We start from the raw sequence: 26,029 nt of genomic DNA, 5'->3' as shown, positions 1-26,029 counted from the left end.
TTAATGGTCTATAGTAGAAAGAAAACGATCGGGATCTACCCATGCAGGCAATACATGAGGATTGGCAAGGGCTCATTCCACTCTAGTGTGCCAAAATAGACATAGTGATTCTTCACAACTGGAATTTTTTAATATTGAAATGTAAATTACAGCAACAATAACCAGCTATTTTTTGTATTATTGCACGTATACCTTGTCTGATGATCTGTATGCTATTTGTGGGAAAAGAACAGAGATATGTGTAGTGCTGTGTAAGTTTAAAAAAAAACCCAACAAACAAGCTTTATTAACATACGTAGTGTGCTTCACAATATAGAAACATTTTTCCAAAAATTGTGGGTTTGTTGTGTAGGTGCAAAATCTGTGGCAAGATACAGCAGAGGAGTTTTCTCTTGAGTTGCATATGCTGCAGAGATCTCAAGGTGTATGCCTATTGGTTTTAAATTTATGTACTTTGATACTAGTCTTGGTGTAACGATAGTAACTTAGGCTGTATAAACCTGCCGGGACTTTGAATACATAAATTTGTTTAAGCCTGCCTATATTAAAGATGTCAGTGGTTTATATCGTCATGTAACATTTCCAAGGCTACAAGTTTGCCTAGAAAGGTGTGTTTCCTATATTTTGTGGTGCTGGAGTATCAAATATTAGGCATTTGCGGGCCTTATTTGAAATACGATGCTAACATGATTTGTAGAATAGAGATGCATACAGTTCTTTGTGAAGATGATGTTCCTTAAACGGGTCTGTTCAGGAGCCTGGCAAGAAAGAGTATCAAGGAAACATCCACTCTGCTTTTGGACCAGATTTCTTTTGTCTCTGGGAAGGTAAAAACTTATTTCTATTGAGCTATAGCAGAAAAATGAAGATATGTATATTGCTTGTAAAAGATACAAGGATAATATTTTTAAACCTAGTCTCTGTGTACGTTCCTTCAATATTTAGTTCTAAAGTAAATTTGGCTTTTAAAGGTGCATGCTGTACAGGTTGCGATGATTTGTAAGCCCACTGAACACTTTTCTCTTTACCTTAGCTAAGTTTTAATCTCCTAAAATGTTTTGTAACTTTTAATCTTATCCTGACAGGTAACTTACGTGCTATCATAATTCAACTATTTATTATTTATTTTTTTTTTTTAGCAAAAGGCAGGTATGTGTGCAACCTATAAAATGTATCTAGCTAGTCTTAGTCTGAAATGGTGAGCTTTTTTACTTTGCTTGTGCATGTTCTGCTTTTTCATTCTGATTTGGGATAAAGAGACTTCTTGAAACATAAATTTGCAAGACTCCTCGCCCCCAACCTGAAATGATAGTATGATTATTCATAGCTACAGGATTAGTTTGAAGATGTTTTCCCTGAATGTTTAAGATGATGTATGCTTGTTTAGGAAATAGGTTTTTTTAGTGTTTCTAAAATGAATCTATGCCAATCAAAACAGAACCCACAATGTGAAAATGCTGATATAGTTATAATGAATAACTTATGTTCTTTATTTACCGTGGAGATGGTATTCCATTATTAGGCTGTGTGTTTCATCTTCAGCTTGTTATTTAGGTTTTTAGTAACTTTTTTCCTCTCCTGCCACTCCATTTTTCTTAATGCTTAGCCAGAAAAGAAATAAGTCGTTTTTCTAATGCTGTACCAAAAATATCTTTTGGAGTAATTTTATATTGGTAAATATCCCAGGTAACTTGTAATTTTACATGAGGATACTGAACATTTGATCAAATACCTTTTACAATCTTAAGAGCCTGCATTTTTACTAGCTCTTTCAAAAAAAAGTCAAAACCGTTAAAGCACATTCTCAGGCTACTTTTTAGAGTCTGCACATGCTGAAGTGCTTATGTTTTCAAGGTAACAGTTTCTCATAGGGATTTTTTTTAGTCTACTACTAGAAGTATTATGCATTTGTAGGCTTTTCTAATAGCTGTAAAAGCATTGCTTTATTATTTGAGTATTAAAATATCTGCATTTTCTCCTATTGGTGCTTATTGGCCTAAAATGTATGTACACACATAAACTAGTCCAGAACCTGATGAATTGAAAAGGATAATATGTAGGGAGGAAAAAAATTACATGTTTTTCAAAGGAATGCAGAGTTGCTGATGCCAACTATATCTTTGAATTCTCTTTTAATTCTTGGTACTACTCTACAGAAGTGTTTTCGAAAGACTTCTAATTGTCTTCCAAAGACAATTGAAAGTTTCAATTTGAAAGACTTTTAATTGTCTTTCAAAGATAAATGAAATACTAACAAATACTTTTTTATGAACAAAATAGAAATTCAGCAGTTACAGATCTCTCAACTGGAGCAAAAAATAAGCATGATTTTTACAGCTTCGGTGTCAAATCCTATTCCATCTCAACTGATGTGAATGACACAAGTGTTAAGTAAAGGTGTTTTTCTTCAGTCAAAGTGCATTTGAAATAATGCCAAATCAGTAACTGAAGAATGAAATGTAAACAGGTTTCAGTAATATTGCATGTACTGTATTTGCTCTCATTATTTAGGTGGGAGCGTTATTTACACTGCCATGTAGTGTAAGCAGTGTCATGATCCCATCCCCTGCCCAGCTGAGTACCAAGAAATGGAAAGAATATATGGCTAGGAAACCCAAGGTCATTACTGGTAGGTAATAGGAAGATGACTACCATGTGTATTTTCTTGTGGTTATATCTGTATGTGTACATATGTACATTGTGGGTTTTTTCTACACATTTGGGATGCCCTTTTTTTTCTTAAATGAGGTTAAGTCAGTGATTGCGATCTTCATTGACACAAAAGATTTTGGTGAATATGAGTTCAGCTACACAGACTTGTTGTAGAGGATAATTGATAATAACATCATGACAAGCTTTAGGGAAGCAAACCTAAACAATTTCTGTGTGCTGTCTGTCAGCTAAGATGCAGCTTCTGCACACCTTTCTAAGATGGTTGTAGCATCCATGGGCAAAGAGGTTTGCTTCTGCAGATGGAAATCCAGTCTGCTTCACTTAAATGCTTCCCTTCTCACTTAAGCATTTCCAGAGGTTCTTCAGTGCACTTGCATTTAATTTCAACCTCTTCCCGGGAAAATACAGAGCATCAGGAAACTCTGGATGCCTTCATTCACCTGAAAGCCAGTGTGCTTAACTGGTGATTTGAGAATGTGCTCCTTCTTCCTTATGGGGCTGTACTGATGGCAGCCAACTCCTCTTAGGCAGTGTGGCAGTGCGTAGATATTTGATTCAGAAAGTGAGAGAAGAGAATCCATGTAGATCAGAACTGGGTGGAGTTTCTCAGCCAGCTGTTGTATATGCCCTGCAAGTGGAGGCACTCTACAAGTGGTGACAAGTCTGTAGGGACTTGAAAACATCAGGCTAAAAGGAGCTTGGTGATAGCCCAGTGTTTAAAGTACTTATCTAGGACAGGATATGATACGGGATTCTGCCTTCCTATGTGATTTTGTTGTTTATACATCAGTCAAATATTTTCTGCAGAATCCAATGAACAGTGACTTCTTTTGTTGCCAACTGAATGTGGCATTTGTAAACAGCAATGGCTGACAGACTGACATTCTTGCAGGTTTTGGGATAAGCAAAAAATTGAGAGGATTAGGAAGAACTGTCTAACAGTGCAATAAGCTTAGATTCTGTGGAATGGGTGCTGGCAGTACATAGATTTAAAATGATCTCTGCATGTTTGGAGGTGGTAGAGCAGAGAGGGTGTGATTGTGAAGCTGATCACAGCAGCAGCATTTATACTGTATGGGAGAGATAGTACTGATGCAGTCAAATAAGTGCGAGATCCCCAGTGTCTCCAAGATCTTTATTCTGTGATCCAGTGGAAGAGTTTTGTACAAGTGTTAACAATAATGTGATCAGTAATACACAATAGGTTCTTACTAGGCCTCTTGAGCAAAATTTAGAATAGAGGGAGAATCATGGCCATTTAAACACATTTGCTCATTTAGATGAAAACTTTTTTAGTGGCAACCACTGATCTGACTATATTAAAGATTTGCAAACCCTTAATCTCTTCAATCTATGGGAAAGTGTAATTCTTTGAATTGGTAATTCTTAAATACTAACTAAGATTAAAATGAGAAAGAAAAGCTTTCCCATGAGGAATCAGCTTTGAGATGCCAAGATAAACTGGAAAAGGAAAATACTTCAAATGACTAGGGGAATGGGGAAGAGGACAAGTGCGAATGTGTCTGGAATCTTTTTTTTATTTCTTGTTCTTTTCTTCCTTCTTTGCCTGGATTTATATATTGAGGTAGCAGGATTTCCCCTCTATTCCCTTCTCATTCCAGCCTCAACTTTTCAAGGAACACTTTATATTTGTTACTGACAAAGACTGATTATGCTATTAAGTGTCAAGCTCTTCTTGAGGTAGTTATTGAGACAGTACTGCAAGTATCTTCTGAAATTAAATGATTCGACTGTTAAAACTTAGTACATCAAGAAGTACTCATTCTCTCAATTTCTACATCTACGGTGCTATAAAACATTTTCTATGTAAAAAGATAGCAAAAGGTAGTAAAAACAGTGCTTTCACTGTTACGACCAAGTCCTACATTAATTTATTTTCAAAACTGCATACTATATGCCAGTGTTTAAAAATAGGATGTGTTTATCTCTCGCCCAGTCTAGGCACAAGTGTGAGGCAGTGAATGAAACTTTTATTAATGAATAATGCAGCTTCCTTGGGAAGAGTATGTACAGTATTTCCTTTTCTTCTACAGATACATGTTCTTCCAGTGAATGCTTACCATTATTTCAGTCCACATCTGCAAAAGTGCCTGTTTTTACCTAGCGCAACAGACCCTTCTCTAATCATTACATATGTAGCATGCTGTTTGCCTAACTCTTCATTGTTTCATGGCAGAAACATAACTTTTAAAGGCTTGATTTTTCTAAGAACAATTAAAGAACTTAACATGTTGGTAGTCAGAATAGCCCGCATTAGAAAGCTGGCCTTTGCTTTCTAATGCACAGTCGCAGGAGTTTGATGCTGGTAACATGCTAGCTTTGAGCCAGCAGCATACTCCAACTCATCTTTGCTGCTGTAGCTCATTTATTTGCATGCTTTTCAGTTTGTAGCTTTTTGAGGGGTAAATACTAGCTGTTGTTAGGGTGTCTTCTAAGAAGATGTTAGTAAGATTTCTCACAGATCAGAAGCAAGCAAGTGAAAGAATGTTGATGTTGGATTATAGCTTGTTTTAAAGCTGTTTTCCTGAGGTTGTTTCATGGTTATGTCCTGATGTTTTTTAAGTTCCAGAAATTGAACTGAAGGGAGAATTGTGCCGGTATTATTTCTTGCTACAAGGCAATGGCTCTGGAGGATGTAAAGCAACCTTGATTCATTCAGCTAGCCAGATCAATGGTACAGCCGCTCTTGCTGCAGTAAATGGAAAGTTAAAGACAAAAACAGAAGAAAGAGAGTCAAGTAAGAGTTAGTACTTATTTATTTAAGAGTATCTCAAGGCAGGCAAATGCTACTAAAATGTATGCATTCCTTTTATTTGTTCCAGTCTGTGATAAAAGGGAGAAAACAAGGAATATTGCATTTTGATTTCAGCAACGTTTTTTTGAATTGATAAAAACTATGATAAAAGCTTACTCACTCACACAAGTTACTACTACCGGGTTTTTTAAATTGAGTATATAAAGTTGTAGTCAGTCATTTCTTTGCGCTGTAATTAGTCGTAAATGTTTTAATGTACAGGGACATCCAGGTAATAGTAATGCAAATCAAATTTGCACAAACTTAAAGTTTAAAAAGCATGTATTGGCGGTATAAAGACTCACCGGCCCATACCTAAAATCTAGGCAATTAATCTGTTGACAAGCCTATTTCACTGATGATTTAAAATGAAAACTGCAAGGTTGGCAGGCAAATCGAATTTCATCATTGTGTCTTCAGTTACTTTGCAGATGTCCATATTACTGCAGAGTGGTTAGGATATGAACTAGCACTGATATCATAGCAGCTCCCCTAGATAAGAGTATACGTGCATGTATAATTTATCTTAGAGAAGTAGTCTTGTTACAAATACACGTACTAGATTACTCTGCTAATTCGTGTATTTGCTCTCGGTAACTCTGACAAAGAAAAAGAGCACAGTGACCTGCATCTTATCTGCTTATTTCCTTATCATTGAAATAAATCCATGTGCAATATGACTGACTGCTTACCATTTGTCCTAATTAAAATCCTATTAGTGTGGTGTCAATAGACTGAAAGTCCTTGACTGTATGCTGAGAGAAAACTTTTTTCCTGGTATCAAACTTAGGAGCTTTTAATCTTTAAATGTCAAGTCATGTTAATTGTGTTGTCATATTGGTTTTGTACAGAAATTCAGAAATACTGGTCAGACATCTATTCCAAGTTATCGCCCTAGTGTTCTGCTGTAATTAATTTCCTTTTTTTTTTTATGATTAGCCATATTTGAAAATCTGGTTGTTTGTTTCCTTTGAACAGGGAATTTGTATGTCTGCTATGTTTATGTCTTTTAAGAAGTAATGACTTGGTGTCTCCACAGTCCTACGGGAGAATCTCAATAATATATTTCTCCTAATCTGTACAGGCTTTCATATTGCTGACTTTATCAAGTCTCTGCCACATTTTTGTGGAGAGGAGATTTTAGAGAGAGAAAAGAAACTGTCTCGTCTCCAAGTGTTTGCCTTGAAGGAATATTTCAGTAAGTAATGAGGAAAGAACTGGTAGGTCTCAAACCAGTATTTTAAAGGCCTTTATTTCAAACTGAATGTGATGGCTCACCTTGCAAAACAGAGGTGAGTTGACCGCTTTATGAAGAAAAAAGTGGAGCTTTAAAAAGAAACTTTTTGTAGTATATCCACGATTGTATGTCAGATAAAGACACTTAAATATTGAGGAAAAGCGTATGCTGAACTTAAAGTTGGTGGATGTTTGTTACACTAATATGTTGAATGTTTAAGCACAGTTTTGGAATAATTCTGTGGTAATTAACTTTTTCTCTGCGAAAGAGAAGTATGCATTGGAGATTTGTTATGTTTATCATGATACGTCATTCATAATAATAACTGAAAGGTCATCCTCTGTAGATTTTCATGACTTTGCAGAGAAGTACGTTTGACTGTCCTGATTTTTTTCTAAGTCCATTGCTCAAAGAGACTCAATTAAAACAAAAAACACTTCTCAGAGATTGGCTAGATTATTGAAAATGGCATACTGTGGAGATAATTTAAGTGTTTTATCATTAACAGAGCACCAGCTTAAGGAAAATACGATTTCTGCTTATAGTCTACTCTTCCATCCCCCGCCGCCGCCAACTTGCAGTCATTTTGAGATTCCTGACTACTTTAACCCTGAGCTTGGGGCTGCTTTAGAGCTTGTGTTTTAGTTTGAGTGGGTCACCCATTTCCATTAGGATGAAGACTGGCTAGGAGCAGTTGGGATTTCCTAGTCATCTTAAATCCATATGAGAATTACCTGACCCTTGATGTTCTCACCAAAGAGACCAGAACAGGCTGTCAGTTATGTTGGAGCCACACTCCTGCAACAGCAGTAAAAGTAGGTGGGTAGGAGGCTCTGTAGACTGAAGCTTTTCATGTTTGGGCTCATCATGTCCAGATGTTTGTCTCTAGGGGAGAGACAAACCTGGATATACTCGGAAATGTGTGTATACAGAAATTAAACAACTGTCAAAAGTTGATTCACGTGGGTTTTCAGGTATTCTCACTGCTAAGTCTTTTCACTTGCCTATGGAGTAAACCACCTGTGCCTTGCTTAACAGTACAGTAGTAAGTGTCAAGTTAACTTTCTTGTGTTACTGTTTTGGGGTGGGGATTTTCTTGTTTTGTTGGGTTTTAGCAGGCGCTAATTATTCTTTGTTACTTAACAGGTGTGGTAGCTTTTCTTTCTTTTTCTTTTCATAGAGAGAAAGGAATTGACCAAGCAGCGTCCAGTTATTTCAACTGATGAGTTCAAAAACTTGTTGGAGCTTACAAGAGAGTGTTTTTTGGACCTATGCAACACTAGTCTTCCTAAGCCTGTTCTACAGAAGGTTACCAAGAAAACTGCGTCGTGCGCTGTGACTTCTGGTAACTATCATTATTTAGAAAATACACTGCTTATTCTCTTTTGATGTATTTTCATACCTGTTCTCAATTCTTTATTAAAAGGAGAGTCTTTCACCAAAAGAGGGAAAAATAGAAGAAAAAGTAAAGTAGCTTTCTAGACTTTTTTTGCAAACTGAAATTATCTTTGCATTAACTATTTCCTTTCTTTTCCTTGACAAAAAAAAATTATGCATAAAATATTTCTGATGACAGCACCAGGCAGGTGTTCCTTTTACTTATATACTTACGTGTGTGTGTATATATATGAAGGAATATACTTATTAAAAACCAGTTTATATATGTGTATAATATTTCTTCAAATAATAAGATTATTTATTTCTGTTAAGGGTTATTCACCATATATTTCTTGCAGAATTAGATTTAATGGAGCCAAATCCAATGGAGTGGCCAGAAAGACATGTTCTTCAGAATTTTGAAAACTTTGAAAAAAACAAACAAAAAATGAGGTAATGGGGATCATCTTTGTAGTGGCCAGTGAACACCTCTCTAGAGGAACAGTATATGTTGATAGCTGTTCTGTAAATTGTTTTCAATTGTATTGATAATCTTTCAGAGGAAACATTGCTTAAGGCCAAAACTAAGTGTCTGTCAGTTTCCAAAGGTGTATTTTCCTGGTATTTAAAGTAGTATTGATTTGATTTTTATTGACAAAACACAGCTGAAAGTTAGCTAAAAGTAGCATAGTTCCAAAACTAAATTACCAAAATAGCACTGCTTACTAGAAAACAGTAGCCATAGTAGAAAAAACATTAAAAAGCTTTTTTTTTTTCCTCCCAGCACACCTTGGGGCATAAATAATAAAGATAGTACATATTTCTCATACTTCCTAAATATGTAATCTCATAAATATTTATATATAGAAATATAAATATTTCCTAAATAGTCAGTACTTAGTATCAGGTCTCAAGTAATTTTACAGTAAAAGATCCTATTGTTTTTATGTTTGAAATTTATATTTAGTTTTAGTTTTCCTTCAGTACTGTTTAAGTGAAACCTGTAGACCTTTGTGTCACTCAATACAGCCTATTAATTTCATTTTAGCTCTCACTTTTTTGTAAGAGTTAATGATCTTCACTGGGTCTTAACATTGTTGCTGACAGACCTTTAGAGCCCAGGTATCCAGCTGCCTTTTTCTCTGCCAGTTCCATCCCATTTCTGTCTTTCAAATACCAGTTAGCCATGGCCTAGACTAGAGTTCTGTGTGTCGGAAATTATCACATTAGATCTCTGCTTTGTTAAAGGCGTTTGAGAAGCAAACAGGGTAAGTTTTTCCTTCTTAATTAGCTTTTGAAAAGCTTCCTGAAGGACCTTTCTGTTTCATAGTCAATTACTGTTTATTTCATTATATTCTGAACTGGTTGTCTTCTACCTATCCTGAATCAGGGTAGCATGTTGGTTAACAGTAGAAAAGAGAGAACTTTACTATACTTCATTGAGGACACTAAAAAAAAAAAAAAAAAGTGGAGAGTTGCATGCAGTAGTGGCTTTATGGTTCCTTTGCTGCATATCGTATGTCTTTTTTTTTGGTTTTTCCCTTTTTTATGGGTATTAATTTTTGATCCCACAGGTCCATAAATGGAAAAAAGGGATGAATAATATTCTTCCCATGGTGTATTTCATAACTAAACTCCAAGACCTTGAAGAAATTACTTTCTTCAGTAGGATGGCAGAGAATTGGCATTTGTATAAATGTTTTTAAGGAGCAACCTTGAGACCAGCAGTGATTTTTTTAATATTTTTTTCCCCAATGCAACAAGATAACTAAAGAAAAGACTGAAAAGTAAAAAAAAAATTACTTCGATTGTTCTTTTTATTTTTTCCCCAGCATTTCTGTGTTTGCACATTCATCTGAGCAATTGCTGGGGCATAAAGATAGCCAGCGGGAGTCATTGACATTGCTCGATGCTAAAGAATTGCTGAAATATTTCACACCAGAAGGGCTACCTGTTGGTGATCTTCAGCCACTACGAATTCCCAAGCGGTATGAATCCAGCATATTAAAACCACTGAAGACCATACTCAGAACTGATGTAGGAGAATGTGAATAACGACTACATGAGAGTCTCAGAATGGCCTAATTGGGTTTGAGTTTGTAACTTGCAACACCCTTGCATCACATGCCTGCCAGTGAAATGAACTGTTACGGTCCTCCTGTCAGTCTTGCTATTTAGTTCTGTCATAATCTGAAATGGCTGGAGATGGTGATGTTGATCCTATGCATTTAAATTACAGAATAATCACCTGATGCGTAAAAGTGTGCCAGTAGACCTCTGCCATGGCTACGCTGCAAGCTGCTGCCACCATACGTGCCCATTTCCAAAAGAGTATTTCTAGCAAAGCAGAAGTCACTGTGGCATGACTGTAATTTTATTGGTGTGATTTCTTTCATTCAGTGGAGGGGAGACTAGGTAGGAAGACAATTAAAGTGTGAAAAAGGCAATAGTTGAGCCTGCTTAACTGTGTGTCTCGTGATGCTGGCCCAGCACTCCTATCTATAGTCTTATGTGGGAAAGTGCTCCTTAAAAGAAGCTTGTCTACTCCGACTGCTTTGCAAGTATTCATCCTTAGTGTGTCTGCTGGTAAGTGTTAGTGTATTAACCACTGCTTTTTCAGCAGGAAGATTGATATAAGGTGTTAGTGGAGTAATTTTCATCTGTTAGAGTTAAGGCCAACGTATATAAGAGTCAAGATAGTGTTTGTAGAAGCAGAACCTATGCTATTTGTGCAGTGTGCCATAGACTGCTAAGTAAGCAAAACAATCTAGAGTTATATTGGTGATCTTTTTTATGTTGAATAATAGAATGTATAATGGAATTACTGGATACAGCCCTCGAGCCTGTTTTAAACTTCATTATGTGTAATAAATTAAGAGGGTTTGTGAGAGAGAAAGGTTCTGTAGGATTTTGGAGATTGCTGTAAAATACTTCCTGGAGTTTTGAAAGTAATCTAAAGATGTTCTGAGCAGAGAATTCAAACAAGTTAGGAAATATGCAGTGAAGACTGAGAGTCTCCTACAGAGTTGTTAGTTAATAAATGCAGATGATTTAGGATTTTGGCTATAATATAAAATATTTTCATTCCAATTAGTTGTGTGGGAAATGAGTTAATAATTTATTTACTACAAAAGTGGTTTTTTAATCCCTGATTTTTCAAAAGCCTCCAGAGAAGCTTTATACCATAGAATACTTGGATTCTTTTGAATGATTTGCTTTGAGCTATAGCTGAGTGAGGTCTGCATTTGAGAGGGTTTGGTCCAGTTTTCTTGGATTTCTGCTAGTTATTAGGAGAAAGTATGATAATGAAACCTCTGCTTTGTAGTACTTGCTGTAACGTGAGTCTGTCTCTCAAGACAGATCTTGGACATCTAAGGGAAGTATAAAACCAGAATCAAGATACTAGATAATAAAGCAGATTAAATGTTTTTGCTTGAAGGCTACAAGGTCTCCCAATGACTTACACTGTACGTGTGATTCTGCTTGGTCCAAAAAGAAGCCAGAAAACCTGTGAAAATCCATAGCTAGATTGCTGTCTAGGAGATGGTGAACCCTTTCTGACAGACCAGGTTGCTGTTCCTGTTACGTCTAGCAGAACTCTGTACTTGTAGCTGCTTGCTCCCCTAGCAGGTGCTCTGACTAGATTCTCTGAAGTAATTACCAGCTTTGCACAGTAGATGTTCAAGCACAGTGGCTACAGACCCAAAGATTTTCCTGACCAACAGAAGGAAAAAAGAGGGTTTATGAGAGACCAGTCAGTTAAGGGTGTTTTCACTTCATTTTCATGTTTGAGCTTAGATAGAGGTTTGGTAGAGTTTTGTCTGACAGTCTTTCTGAATGACCATCTCGCCAGATCCAGTATCACATCTTTCCTGGATGTTTTTCCCAGATAATTATTCCAATGGTAATGACGCAGATACAGTCTCTATGAATGAGATTTGAAGCAATGTGTATGTTTCAGACACTGTTACATCTTGCCTTCATCTCTTCCCTTCTTTAGCGGTAAATGTGATGTGACTTTAACAGGGTATGCTAGGATCTGGCAGTAAGCTCTTTCTGTCTGTCTTGCTGTGGCTTATTCAATGAAATACTTTCAAATGTGCTCATATGATTTAGTTGCAGAGAGTTACTAGCTGGAATTCAAATATCACAGGAGACAAGAGGCTAATTACGAAGCCTGGGAAAGGTGACTTAGGTGAGACAGCAACTTGAAGCTCAAGGGAGGGAATTCACTGATCGTAGTACTGGATTGAGAAATGGGAAGTCAGTTCTTGGTTTCTCTCAGTTCATTCAGCTACTCAGGTGTCCCATGGTGAAATGGGGTGATAGCTGCTTATTTTTACTGATAAATTATTTGGAGGAGTGACCTCTAAACTGGTTGAAATGTCTAGGAGCTTCTGTAATACTTACAGCTTGGTAGGTATTAGTTGAACTTAAATTCTCACTTCAATAAAGATTTAATTTTCCATTGATGCTGTACCCCAGGGGCTTAACTACAAGATACGCTGTTCTGGTCTTCTTATGGCAGGCATTTGTGTCTGACTTCTAGAAGTATAATTTACCCTGACAGTAATTAGTTGAAATAGATGTGTATTTTTTTTCCTTTCAGTGAAAACTCATTTCTTTTGACACCAGAGCTTACTCCTCGGAAACTCAGAGGTTTGCCTTTTGAAAAAGCAGCTGGATGCCATTATCATGGACTTGAGTAAGTTTCCTGGCTTCTTTTCCCACAATTATTTTTCAGCTTCCAGTCAAGGTATAGTTAGAAACATTTCAAGCAACATGAATATTAATTATGGAAAACTTTATGTATCCTTCTCCTTCATTGGAAAAACTTTGCATGTGCCACCTGTCCCTTTCTTTATTTTATTCATTGGTTAAATTGCAGCACTCCTGCCTTGATGGTAATGTAAAAACATTTAAGGTTATGGGTTTTTTCTGGGTTGTACTGCTGTAACTATTCTCAGTGTCTCTGGAAATTTTAATTCAGAATTAGAAGTGGCAAGGGGAGGAGGGTTCATTAGTACATATCAGGTCCCTTGGGCAGCGCATGAGTGAACTACATACATAGATTCTAGTTTGATACTAAATTGTAGGCACTTTCTGACTAAGAGTCACAAGGTTTGTAAGACCTGCTGTGAAGTTATGTATATGTTCAGGGAACCTGAAAACCAACACCAGCAGGCAAGTGTTAGTGGTAAGAGTCTTCAAAAGGACCCAATTAGGACTGTATTTCGTCCCAGACAGCCAATGTTGGTTATTTGTCAGAGCTTTAGATGAGCAAACATCATACAGTGTTGCTGTGTAAAAATAATTCAGAAAAATATAAAATAGTCGTTGCGAAGAAGAGGAAAAGCACATACAAAAATGCTAGAGCAGATAATGTAGTATAACTCTTCTGTGTAGATAGACCCTTGGTCTTAACGCAGTATATATAAAGAAATGCAGTGGATACCAAGCATAGGCAGTTCAGTCTTTGTGAAAATGTCTGCTGCCTCCTAAAATCACATTTTCAGGTTATCAGAATGTGACTAATTACACTGCTGGTACTTTTTTCCTGTCAACTGCAGAAATAGTTTGGTTAAGACTCTGTTTAATATCTGGCAATTTTAGCCATGTTCTCTAGGGAAGTGAAGCTGTCGTTCCTATCAGTTCAGCTATTTGTTTCTTCTTTTTTTGAAGTGGTAGCTCATAAGCCTGTTAGCTTTCTTAGGTTTTAGGTACGAGGGGCAGCTGGGTAGATAGGAGAAATGCAGATTGGTCCTCCCAGGTGTTGGAAGAAGGCACTTGACTGTTGTCTGTGGTAGCTCACAGACCTACCTGACCTCTGTGGGGAGTGTGCATGGGGGTTCAAATTAGGCACAGCACAACTTGTGCTGCCTCTTCTCATAGCAAAAACATGGCAGGTGGAGACCACAGGGAGGCCTGGATGCTGTGGAGAGGAGGGAGACCCTGGCATCTTAATGTTAAAAGCGGAATGTGCTAGCAATAAGGGACAGAAGCAGTACAGAGAGGTGCTGGGAGCTAGCGTGAAAGGGAGGAACCTACAGCTGTACGACCAGAATATATTGTAGCAAGACTATCGTATGGTCTGTTGGAGCAGATGTGTTTTGTACCATACAGTTGTGATTGTGATTTCCATCTGCATAGCTGCTGTATTTATATTTGGACGTAAAGTCTTGTCAACAAAACCAGGAGCAGCAGCTATGATTAAATCAAATTTTTGGTGTAATGAGCCTGTGCCAGCCACTTGAATCCTGTGTTGCAAAGAGAAAGTAATTGCTGTTAAAGCAGAGTGAGTAAAATGGCAATTTAACTTCTAAAGAGAAAAACATTTTTATCTTTGTAGGGGATGTGATTACTCGGGGGACTGGCAATATATACAAGGAAAATTAAATACCTTGAAATCTGTAAGTCAAGAGACCTTACTTTTATCAGATAATGAACTTATTTTTAGTGGAAAGTCTTAATCAGCTGTAGAAATGGATTCACCAGTCTGTTATTAGAAAAGTGGATTTCTCCCTGAATATGAAAATACTTTGAGGAAAGTGGAAAAATCAGATCTAGCAATTTAACATGACTCTGTGTTAAAACATAAAAGTAAAGAATATGTCTAAAGTTCCGAAGAGCAGGGAACATTGCTAAGTAGTTTGGAAGGCAGGCTTGAGTGATAGCTCACGCTGTTCAGAATGCATGTTAAGAAAAGGATGGCATAATATTGGATAATACGTTTGTCTTCCCCTGCAGTAGAGGTAGTATAAGTTACTGGGCGATAAGGCATCGATCTTTTGCAAGGAATCTTGGAAGTCACTTACACAAGAGAAAAGTTAGTTAAGATGCATTTTGTATTGTAATCTCATGAGTGTATTTCATTGAGTTAGCACTGTTCATTTGATCTTTTTTGGCTCCACTGTATTTAATATGGTGTCTTCTTTTGATTTGGTTGATTAAACTGTTTATTTGTTGTGATCAGTAGGAAGCTTATGCTTGTTCAGTGACACTTCTGTATTTGTAGCATTTAAAAAACGTGAATCTCTCATATAGCAGTGCTTATCTTGGACAAAACTAAAGGTCGCACTTCCAAAGAGTCCAGTTAGCAATAGCACTTATACAGTGACCACTCCCTATCTTCCTCATACTTGCACTCAATTAATACAGTCTCACAGGAACTTAGTTTTTGGCACAACCTGACTCTTTGTAAAATTATGTCAGTATTGTTGTATTTTGAGATACCTGAAGAACTTCTAACTTTCAAATCACATGTATTGTATTTGGGGATCTTTTCTTCAGGCATTTCCTGTGATTCTCTTACGGCATATGCACTGAAGAAGTCTTGGATTGTATTTTGGGGTTGGTTGGGGGTTTTTGACAAAGGAAGTTGCGTTCTCCCAGGAAGAAATGGAGGCATATTGCATGATAATATTAGAGTGTATCATTTATATATAATAACCTGATATTTTCTGGGTCTCAAAGTCTTGGTGGATGCTTGCCAGGTCTGAGGTCTGAAGATCCTGTATCCATTGTGGTGTGCTGGGTTCATCATTTATTTGAGTTCAGGGTTACTCTCATTGCTGTTTTATTGGAGTTTCACACTGGTTAGCATATTAAGAGATGTAACCCCTGTTAAGTATAGACTGAATATAAAAAACATGACTTATTTTTCAAGGAAAAAATTCTGCCCATGTCCATGGAAATCTTCCTTGTAAGACCACAGGGTAATGACTTACAAATAGTATATGATTCAGCTTCTTCGTTGGAGTGAGACTTAAATATTGCAAAATCCTATCAGGCATGTGTTAGTTTACTGGGCTGTTTAATCTATCTTTCAGAACAATACACCAGTACAAACAAAGTTTTGGAGCTTATATGATTGTCAAAAGTAAGTTTTTCTGGTTTTTTTCTGATTGTAATGAAGCAGAGACTTTCATAGATTTCTCACGAATTTCAATTGTAGATATTGTCTAGATAACAGAAGAGCCTTAGAGAGAGATGTGGGATATGCTGAACTTCAGACTCGTCTTATTCGCTATGAAACTCAGACTACTTGCACCAAAGAGTGCTGCCCTGTGCCGGTCGTCTTGAGCCCTCTCCCATCTCCTGCAGTCTTGTCAGAGCCTGGAAGTGTCCCTGACGGAGAGTCTTTACAAAGCGAATTCAAAACAGAGGCATCAAGGCTAAAATGCAGATCAAAAGACTTGGATTGCTTTTATCCCAAGAAAAGGTAATGCCCTGAATAAAATAGATCTCTGGCATGAAATATTTCAGTAGTCCTTTCTGAAATGCATCTTTTCTTTCATCTCAAAATGCTTTCAGTGAAGCTGTCTGGACAAATGTTCTAGTTGTTTAATCCTCTTCTGCAGGTTCATTTTTTTCCTCAGGTGTGACCTTTCATTGATAACATTAGATTAATCAAAACCATGCAGCACAGGCACCTTTTATTTAAGTGATTTGGGATTGTGTCTTGCAAAGTCCCAAAGTGCCTTTGAAAAGATGACAGATAGCTTCATCTAGGACCGAAACTGTAAGTGCTGTTGCAGTACAAATAAACAAGTAAAGGTTTAGAAAGCCAAGCCCTGTACAAGCAGAGTAATTGAATTCCTAATCCAAAAGACTGCTGGTATAAGATGACCTACCAAAATTCAAACTTACTGTCAACCTTGTTTATTAAAGTCTTTTCTGCAAGTCTAGTTTTTAAGACTTCCTTTTGTCCTTGTCCTCATTCTGAGGATGCAAACTCCTAGCATCGATAAAACTGCATAGCATCTGCTATGTTACACTACTTCTGAATTCACTTGTTCCTGTAATACTGCTTCTTTCCAGTTTGATACCCTTTGCAGTCTAATCACGGTAAGCCTTTAACAGAGGTATGGTTTTAGGAATGTCCGTGTCTTTTGCAGCTTGCTGAATAGTTAGAAAAGAAGATGCCGTTGCACTTAGCACTTTGCAGGCTGGAGTTTCAGAATTACAGTGCTTTCACAGTTGAGGATTCAACATTACAATGTTCCAGTAGAATTTTAACACCCAACTTGCCATAGTTACAGATGAGTTGTGACATTCCTGTAGGGCCAAAAGAAGTTAGATCGTTTCAAGATGTATCCTGAGACTGGAGGCCACCAAATTCTGCTCTTCCTAGCTATCTAGTTGAAGGGTTCATGCAAAGCTACACCTTCTTCCAGTTTCTGTTCTTGGTTATCTCTTTTTGTTTTTTTTTTTTTTTTTCCCCTGTTCGTTTCTAGACATTTTTAATCAGAGATGCAATGGGCCAATGTATCACAGACCAAATCGGTCAGTAAAGTGTTCTTCCAATACAAAAAAAGTTACATAATAGAATCCTGTCTGCTGTTTTCAGATGCTGTTTGCAAGAATGCATGGTACTTAATACTCTGAGCCGCAGCCTCTATAGCAGAAAAAAGGGCACCAAAAGAGTCAGTACAAAATTAAAAAGTGGTTTTGTTTTTTCGTTTTTTGGTCTTTCCAGGCTAACCAAATCTAAGAGTACAGATTCCCTCCTCTCTCAGGCAAGTGGAAGTAGTGGAAGTCACCACACAGTTGCTGTACCGAGGAAGCGCTCTGAAAGATCAGTGTCTTTAGCTTCCATGCCATTGAAACAGCCTGGTCAACCCCACAACGTAACCACTAAGGCTGGCTCAGCCAGTCGCCTATGTGCAACCAAATCCAAGACTTCAAAGCCAGCTAAGGAACCGAGATCACAGAAACATACAAGGGTAAAGGTCTATGTTGTTTGCTTAGTGAAAAGGCATCTGCTTAATTTCTTTCTGTCTGACTTGATTTTTAAAATTTTCTTAACTCAAAGTAAACTATCTTCATCTCTCTTATTGTTTAATTTCATTCTGTTCACTCGTGTAAGTGATCCTGAAGGCACTGAGGAGAGTGTTGCAGACGCAAGGACTAAAAAAGTATGCGTGGAGTATTATATCATGCCTAGAGAATTAAGGCTGAGAGAGAGAGCGGCTAAGAGTAAAAAAGGTGTGAATGGCTATCAGTGAGTAGGAGTTATGAAATGTAGAAAATTAATATAAAACCTATAGGCAACAAAGAAATATCTGCTGGAAGGGTCAAAGCCACTGTGGAAGAACAAACTATTCTGAGCATAAAAAGATACTCCAGTAGTTCTACAAGTCCATTAATTGAGATACTTTGGTGCAATGATGTTTAATTAATAGCTGTATATATGAGGAATGCCACTTTTAAATACCGTACATGAAAGTGTTTCTGCCTTGGTGATACTAATTTTAAATTAATCCCAGGGTGCTAGATAGGACACCGTATGAATATTGATGTCATACTGTTAAAGGCAAGTTGGCATGGCCCAAGTAAGCATAAATTGGTGTGATCCATTCAGACCTACAACAAAGTTTAAACATCTTCGATATAAAGACTGTCAGAGTAAATTTTCTAATCTGACTGTAGTGTCTGCGATTTTTTTAAATTATTTTTTAATATGGATGTGTCAAACAAGGGAATACTGATATGAAGAAAAGTTAATCTTTGTGTGTATATATATGTATGTTTATTTTATTTTATTTGGAGAAGAGAAAACCCAAGCCATTATCAATTTTTTCCTGTCTTCCAAGCCCCATATGAATATTCACTGATCCTTTACGTTGTTTTGACAGGTAAACATTTCCTTATATTTTTAAATGAAGGAAATGGAGTTGTTATTAAATAACTGTCCAGATTTGATCATTGGGTTGATGGCATTTGGCCAATGGATTAAAAACGGAGGCAAGATCAAAAAAGATCAGGTGTTCTGTTTTTCTCCTTCCCTTGGACAATTTTTCATGGCAATAATTGGGATGAACTTTTGAGTGTGTTTCTGTTGTATCCAAGATGCTGAAGGAGGTGGTTGCTGACGTTCTTCAAAAACATGGAATTGCAGAAGATCATAAGTGCTTTGTATCATGCAGCCAGCGTCTCTTTGAGATATCAAAGTTCTACTTAAAGGTAATTAGAAGACACGCTCTTACAGTTGTTTGTTCTTAGTTAAGTGAATCCATTTCTGAATAAAACTTGAGATGGACTGTGGGATATTCAGACTTGATTGAGCAAGTATTTCCTAGTGGTGTCTTAGTAGCGTGTACAGTGCGTGTATAAACCTTTGGACTTGTCAAATGCAGAACCTAGTTTTGCAGTGTATTTTGGTGGTTGTTACTTGTTTTTAAACCCTAAAAAGCAGTAGTCTTTTATGTGAAAGAACATGTTAAAAGAGCGGTCTGTTAAGATAAGGTCATGCTTATACTCTATTGCTCCCTTAGCTGTTGTAGCTATCTTCCAGCTATAGCTGTGACAGCTCCAGCTTCTCCCTTGTTCTAAGGCTATTGTCTTAATAGGTAGCTTACACAACTGACTCAAAAATTCTAGTTTCCAGACATGTCCGCAGAAGTCCTTGTAAATGTGTACAACTATCCAACACATACTGAATTGGCAGCAGCCTGTAGAATTGCATCAATCTCATTTTTAGGAGGAGATAAGAATCCTTTCCACAATACCTAGGAGACTTTGTGAGTCAATGCTTGAGCCCATATTACTTGGTCTGGGCACAAAATCCAGTTAAATTACAATACAGCATGTTTAAAAGCTATCGCTCACAGGCTGAGCTACTGTTTCTGTTCATTTGCAGGCATTTAGCCTACGACTATTTGTGAGCTAACTCATTTTAGTCAACCTCAGTAAAGGTGATTTAAGCTAAATGAAGCTGCAATTGAAGAGGGCTGAATGCTTACACAGACAATTAGAACATCTTGCTGATGATCACCAGCTTCTTAAATAATTAGAACGTAGTTGCGCAGTCATTCTGTAAGCACTCCCCAAATCTCCCTGAAATATACCCTGAAGGAAGATAATCTAATCCAAAATCAGAGGGAGCTGTGTGTAGGGTTGAATGAGTAGGGCAAATCGGATGGGTTCACAGTTGCATTCCAAGTAGAAGAGCAAAAGGAAGAGTACTGCAGTGATTCTGTTCTTCGGAAAGCTGACCTAGAGAGGCGTACCAGGATTTTGTTCTGAACTGTCTTGCAGTCCCAGGTCTGTAGGAGTCCTTCCGGTCCTTGTTTGTGCTGCATACTTCAGAAGCATGACAACACAGTTATAATTTTCCTTTGGAGACAAACAGTACATGAATTTTCAGTTTTCTTTCCTCTTTAGTCAAAGTTATGTGCTTGCTTTGTTTAAGAGAGTGGATTAGGTTGGGCTAATGGGACTGCAAAACAGACAAGCCGTTCTAGGTTTTTTCCTTTCTTGCATTGATTTAGCTGGCCTGACGTCCTCTTCTCTGTTCTTTGCCAGAACTCTGTATTGCCATCTGAGCTAGACAGTTGATTTCTGTGTCTATGTAGAAATAGAATTTCAATCAACACTGTAAGAACTTTGAATATTATTTAGAAAAAAAAATCTGAAAGTGTGCAGAAGGTTAGGAAGGCTCAATCAGACACTTGAGTACTAGGTTTGTACTGCTGTAGGGAAAGCTGCAACCCATTGGAATAGATTTAGATTATTTCTTTTTTTTTAATAAAAAAGCAAAGTCAAATAATTCTGTGGTACTGAACAAGGTGATAAAAGGGTAACACTCCCCTGCTTATTAGGGCTCTTATAATCTCATAATTAGCATATGAGTTTGCTAATTTCTGTGGCATTGTGTTTCATATATAGGATCTTAAAACTTCTAGAGGACTTCTTGATGAAATGAAGAAAACGGCAAATAACAATGCTAAACAGGTAAGACCATTTGTCTATTGGTTCCTATAACTAGCCAAGGCTAAGTGTAGCTGTGGCAACTTGGCTGTAGGGTGGTTTAGCCCACAGCTTTAGAGAATAAGAGGTGCATTTCTTTCGCTGTGGGTCTGGTTTCACTCACTGATCTCATAAAAACTTCTGTCAGTCAGTAGTCCCATGGCAAAATTTCCAGTTGTGTATATTCAGGGTTTAGATGGTGATCTAGTTACAGCTGTCAACATGATGTGCCACAGTGAGAAGGGGAAATGAAGGCAATGAATGTTTCTTTATCACGGAGGGGGGGGGGGGGAAGGAGAGATGAGGTTTTTCTTCATTTGAGAGAAGCCTGCATCATTAGGGATTTCTTCTTTCCTTGTGTTGAAGGAAATAACATTTCTTTTCAAAGGTTAGGAAGCAATAAAGGAAATAGATTTCTTAAAAGAATCAATGAAAATGCGTAATTTTAAGCTTGGAAAGAACTAAGCACAAGGGATATCAGATGAGCTTATTTGTGTGTAAGGTGGGACGTGTGTGAACAGTAACACAGAGTAAATGACAGGAGTAAATACTTCTGCCCTCCAGAAATTTAGTAACTCTTGGGTTTAAATTCTGAAAAACATGCTGAAGTGACTCTATGATTTTAAAAAAAGAAGCGTCATGCATATTTCCAGTTTTCAAAATCATAGATTAAATGGAAGGATTTGGACTGGGGTGGTTAAACAATAAAACTCAGACTCTCGAGGAATGCTAGATCCTCACAGAATTTCTTTGAGAGCAGTATTTATTGTGTTCTGTACTGTGTCCCCTTGTGAATTGCTTCCTATGGATCGTAAGGTTTCAGAAACTACGTGGGTTGTGAAATGGGGGATGTCTGAAAGTGGCCACCTCTCCCTGCGTTAGAGAGTACTTTGAAACTACCTCACAAAAAATTATGATTGGCCAGGACTAGTCAGTGTTGTGAGCAACTACCCTGTTTGGGAAACAGCTGTAATGACGGCGGTAGATACAGCAGTGCACAAATTATCCTTTTTCCTTTCTTCTGTGGTGTTAGGAATGTTTTAGGCGGGAAGCACCAGCTGTTTGGCGTTGTGCGTGCACCTTGTCGCTAGTATATGGAGAGAGTGGGGTGAAGTAGCTCGATTCAGGGAATGTAAAAACGCCTTCTTATGAAGACAGAGCATTCTGTAAAATTAAATACAATTCTTGGGTAACGCTGTGTCCTCTCAGCTTATGAACAGTGCTTCTCCTTTGGAATGGATTAACTTTTAGATCCTGTTTAGTAAATACCACACAGATGGTGATAAAGAATTGATAAAGTGGAAGAGAGATTCTTCGGTTGCTTTCAAGACCTGGAGTTACGTAAATTGTGTATTTTCTCACTTATTTCCCCAGGTGATTGAATGGGTTTTGGAGAAGACTGGCAAGTAGAGGTACTGCATGGTTGCTATTGATACCTTCCTAGGAAGCGTGGAGGCAGAGCACTTCTGGTTGTAAGCACGTTATACTGCCCGACACACACGCGTGTATCTACACACTGGAAGGACTTTGGTCAGTGACTCAGTTATATAGAGACTCAATTCTCAAGCACAGTGGCAAGCTGTAAAACTTTTTATACTGAAGATTTTTAAAAAATCAAATGAAAAAGTTTTTATATGCATATTTATTACATTTAATTGTTAAAAGGAGTATAGCTTGACTCTGTTTGATAAAGCTTTGTATGTTTTTCAACTGGCATATTTGGTTTTTATGTGAATAAAACCCCCACCATATTACATATATTTGTTATATTTTTAATAACAAAACTATTTTGGTTTACCTTTTTGGGTGAAGATCTCTAGTCTATTTATTACTACTTGCTGTTGTAAAAACAGCTCTTTACAGCGCCAACTGTTGACATTTTAAAGGATGATTAAGAACAATTCCTATGCCTATTCTGCAGATGAAAGCAAACAATTAAATTTGAAGTCACAGTTATCTCTGTGTTGTGGTATAAGGGGGAAAAAAAAGTGTGTCTTTTGAAACTTGAAGCAAGGTCCCATAAAGGATCGTTGTTTTACAAGCTGAATTTCTGGTATAATTTCACACGTACTCTTGGTAACACTTCTTAAAAAACAATTCATAACAAATTTCTTTTCATGGAGGAGGAGGAGGAAATCAAAATGACAGCAGTAATGATAATTGTGAGAGCTGTGGCAGAGCTGGCATGCTATCATGAACTATAAAATACTAAATTTGGCCTCAGTTCGCTTAAGCCTCAGGTATGTATCTGGCTTGTAGGAGTGTGATTATTCAAGTTAGTATTATGTTGAGATGAGGAGTTCCTACCAAAACAAATACATTTTACAGCTATTAGTGTAAGGATTTCCTATTTGTTATATGAACTAACATAATTAAAATTGATAGAGATGCAGTGTTATTGTTCGCTATGTTCTCCTGGAAGGAAAATGGATTAAGCAATACAAATATAAACGATATGTAGTATTATGAAAAAGTAATAGAACTAAACACATGTGTAGGTTAGACTTGATCCTATAAAATCTCCTAATTTTCTAAAGGGCCTTCCTGATTTTGTGACATTTTTTGCTTAATTCAGCTTAAAGCCAAGCCCTAAGGAGGTTTTTTTGTGTCTAACAGGATCTTGCATTTAACTCTTCCATTCCTTTGCTCCAATGTGTATAGTTCTCTGAAGTCTACAAGACCTTTTATATGTGGGTGTGTACTTGTTTTAACTGCACTCTGAGCAGCTGTTCTATGGTGACAACGGGCTCTAGTGGGTACAGTGTGTGTCTTAGCCCAAGACAAACGCAACTGCTTTAGGAGCAGGTTTACATTTGTCTGCAAAATGCCACGCATCCATAGCACCCAGGTTTTACTGATTTGATGAAATAGAAATGCAACGAAGGCAGATATTTAAATAATTATTTAGTAAGTGCATGCACAAAATTGCCGCAGTATATTAATTACTGTGTATGACTCGCACTTCTTTGCATTCAAGAAAACAAAAAAATAATCAAGACATTAATCTTCTGTAATATCTAATATCAAATAATGTCTCTACTTCTAAATAGAGAGAGAAAAGCTGTAAGTTATAATCTCATCTCTTCAGCCTGAATGCTGATACTCTTGTCCAAATATTAAAGCAAGCCACTAAAAGTTGTATTTCCTACTTAATTTTGGGGTTGGGGGGAGGGGGTTATGGACTTGTAATTACAAAAACTTTCTAGCTAATACATTATGCTAAGTTGATAAGCAAAAGTACAGAAACATTTCATAAAATACTTGAGGCTAGCTGCCATAAGCAAAGTAAATCCCTTTCAGGAACGTAATTAATATTCTTTAACTGGTTTTCTTGATGAAAAACTATCTGTATGTATCCGTAGAAGGACTTCTATAAAAAGGTGCTTTTTAAAATTAATTTTTAACATTTTCTCATTCTCCCTTACCCTCTCTGTGGGGTCCGTAGTGAGCCCTGGATTTACATACTATCTTACTTCAAGTAGAACCCAACAGTTATTGTTTTAATTAATTTTGCGGGCTCAAAGGCTGGCCTGAAACAATCAGCAGGAAAGCAGTTAGGGAAGCATGAGCATTTTGAGGTATTGTTTGTTTGCGAGCTGGACTAATAGAATGCTGCCCATGTCTCATTCGCTCCTTGTTGTTATGTTGGGGCTTTTTTGGGGTAAGTGATAGCTAGTTTATTATCATGGCTTAGTAACGCTGTGCCACGTCTGTGCTGTAACTGTCCTTGTCCATACTCTTAACCTGGAAAAAAGCACGCCAAATAATTTGACCTGGTCTGCCATAAAGTGCTCAATCAAATGATCTTACATCTGCCGTAGTTCAAAAACCCCACGCTTAAGAGCTCCTGCAGCTCAGCTAGCATGTTGTGACTTGGGTGATACAGCACATAACATCACCCTTTGCCTCTGAACTGTAAGTTACTTTCTTGTTTGTGGCTGCTGAACCCAAAATCCAGTCTGCCCTATGCATGCTTCGGGTGCTGGCTTTCATGGTTTTGCAAGTCAGGATGTAAGTTATAATCACCAATATACATTTCTGGTTTACCCATAATCCATGTTATGTGGTTATACAAGATTGGGGTAAGACAGCCGATGTGGTTGCGATTACTTGGTGGTATGATTTCTTCTCAATATTGCAGCAATTGCGCGATGAGTATTGCTGGGCTACCACAGAAAATAATTGGGGTATAAACGCTTCTCCAGATTCACAAATTCCCTTTTCCAAATTCATGGTTCTCTCCTGGGATTTGTTTTCTAATGCCTCTAATTATTTACACAAGCACAGAAATTCTGACAAAGGAAACAAACTGAAAAGCTAATCCTATGTGGAAAAAGTAGCTGATGTATTCATGAGAGGTTGTTGTCTTTGTTACTTTAAATATGTAATGTTTTTCCCCTCCTGCTTTTAAACTAAACTTTTGCCCTGGTTAATCTAGGGGTTCACTTATATCAGGCACGCTGAGTTCCTCAGAATTTTGCTACTCTATAATTAATACCTGTTCTTTAAAATCAAAGTCACCATCAAATTCAGAAATGTCCATTCTAGATACAATTCCAATTACTTTATAGTAATAGTATATACAGGAAGTGTGTGTGTGTGTGTGTGTGTATAGTGATACATAATACATACTGCAGTAATAGCCTGTGTATATATAGTAAATAGCCCCTGTAAACCGCTAGTTGTAAACCTGCCAGTTTGATGAAAAATTAGATAAATTTACAGATCAGTGACAGTGTAGCAGTCTGGAGCACGTAATTTGTTTAGGCTCAGATTCTGATTCCACTGAAACCACAGAAACTCCAATTGACTTTTAAACACGGGTTAAGAGGACATTGAGAAGTCTCTCAGGTGGAAATCAGACAACCTCTACTTCAGATCAGCTGCGCTTCCAAAGGTGAGGAGCTGGATGGAGCATGCCACATACTGTGTGGGAAGAAGGAATACTGACCTTGCACAGAAAGAGAGGACGCTTGCTCCATTATTTAGCTAGACCAGGTCTAATGACGTTCATGGCAGCGATTTACTTGTGGGCGTAAAAAGTTGTGTCCTGATTTATGAAGTATGTTAAGAGGGATCCTAGTTCCACTTAAAGAGCAAGACTGTTAGGAAACACCAGTATGCTTCCCTGAACACGATCAGATCAGCTTTGGTTTGTTTTGTTAATTTTTTTAACA

At 37.3% G+C, this 26,029-nt stretch overlaps 1 protein-coding gene across 5 annotated transcripts in view; it reads left to right on the top strand.

The window, feature by feature from the left end:
- MTBP (MDM2 binding protein) overlaps positions 1-22,608 on the top strand; it is a 29,726-nt gene extending 7,118 nt beyond the window's left edge. For 2 of the 5 annotated variants that reach the window (XM_056332630.1, XM_056332629.1), the window contains exons 10-22: positions 755-827; positions 2,512-2,629; positions 5,258-5,431; positions 6,573-6,686; positions 7,906-8,070; positions 8,462-8,555; positions 9,935-10,090; positions 12,712-12,807; positions 16,057-16,323; positions 17,581-17,827; positions 18,954-19,067; positions 20,772-20,837; positions 22,227-22,608. In XM_056332630.1, the coding sequence (XP_056188605.1) occupies positions 755-827; positions 2,512-2,629; positions 5,258-5,431; positions 6,573-6,686; positions 7,906-8,070; positions 8,462-8,555; positions 9,935-10,090; positions 12,712-12,807; positions 16,057-16,323; positions 17,581-17,827; positions 18,954-19,067; positions 20,772-20,837; positions 22,227-22,262 (1,720 nt within the window). In that variant the 3' untranslated portion in view covers positions 22,263-22,608. Of the gene's footprint in view, positions 1-754; positions 828-2,511; positions 2,630-5,257; positions 5,438-6,572; positions 6,687-7,905; positions 8,071-8,461; positions 8,556-9,934; positions 10,091-12,711; positions 12,808-16,056; positions 16,324-17,580; positions 17,828-18,953; positions 19,068-20,771; positions 20,838-22,226 lie in introns of all 5 variants that reach the window. The other 3 variants (XM_056332628.1, XM_056332627.1, XM_056332631.1) reach the window with 2 other exon arrangements.
- Positions 22,609-26,029: the final 3,421 nt, after the last annotated feature.

Source organism: Falco biarmicus, chromosome 3 (assembly GCF_023638135.1).
Source record: "Falco biarmicus isolate bFalBia1 chromosome 3, bFalBia1.pri, whole genome shotgun sequence".
Lineage (NCBI taxonomy): Eukaryota > Metazoa > Chordata > Aves > Falconiformes > Falconidae > Falco > Falco biarmicus.
Note: the sequence above shows the minus strand (reverse complement) of the source record. Positions and strands in the feature narration are given on the sequence as shown.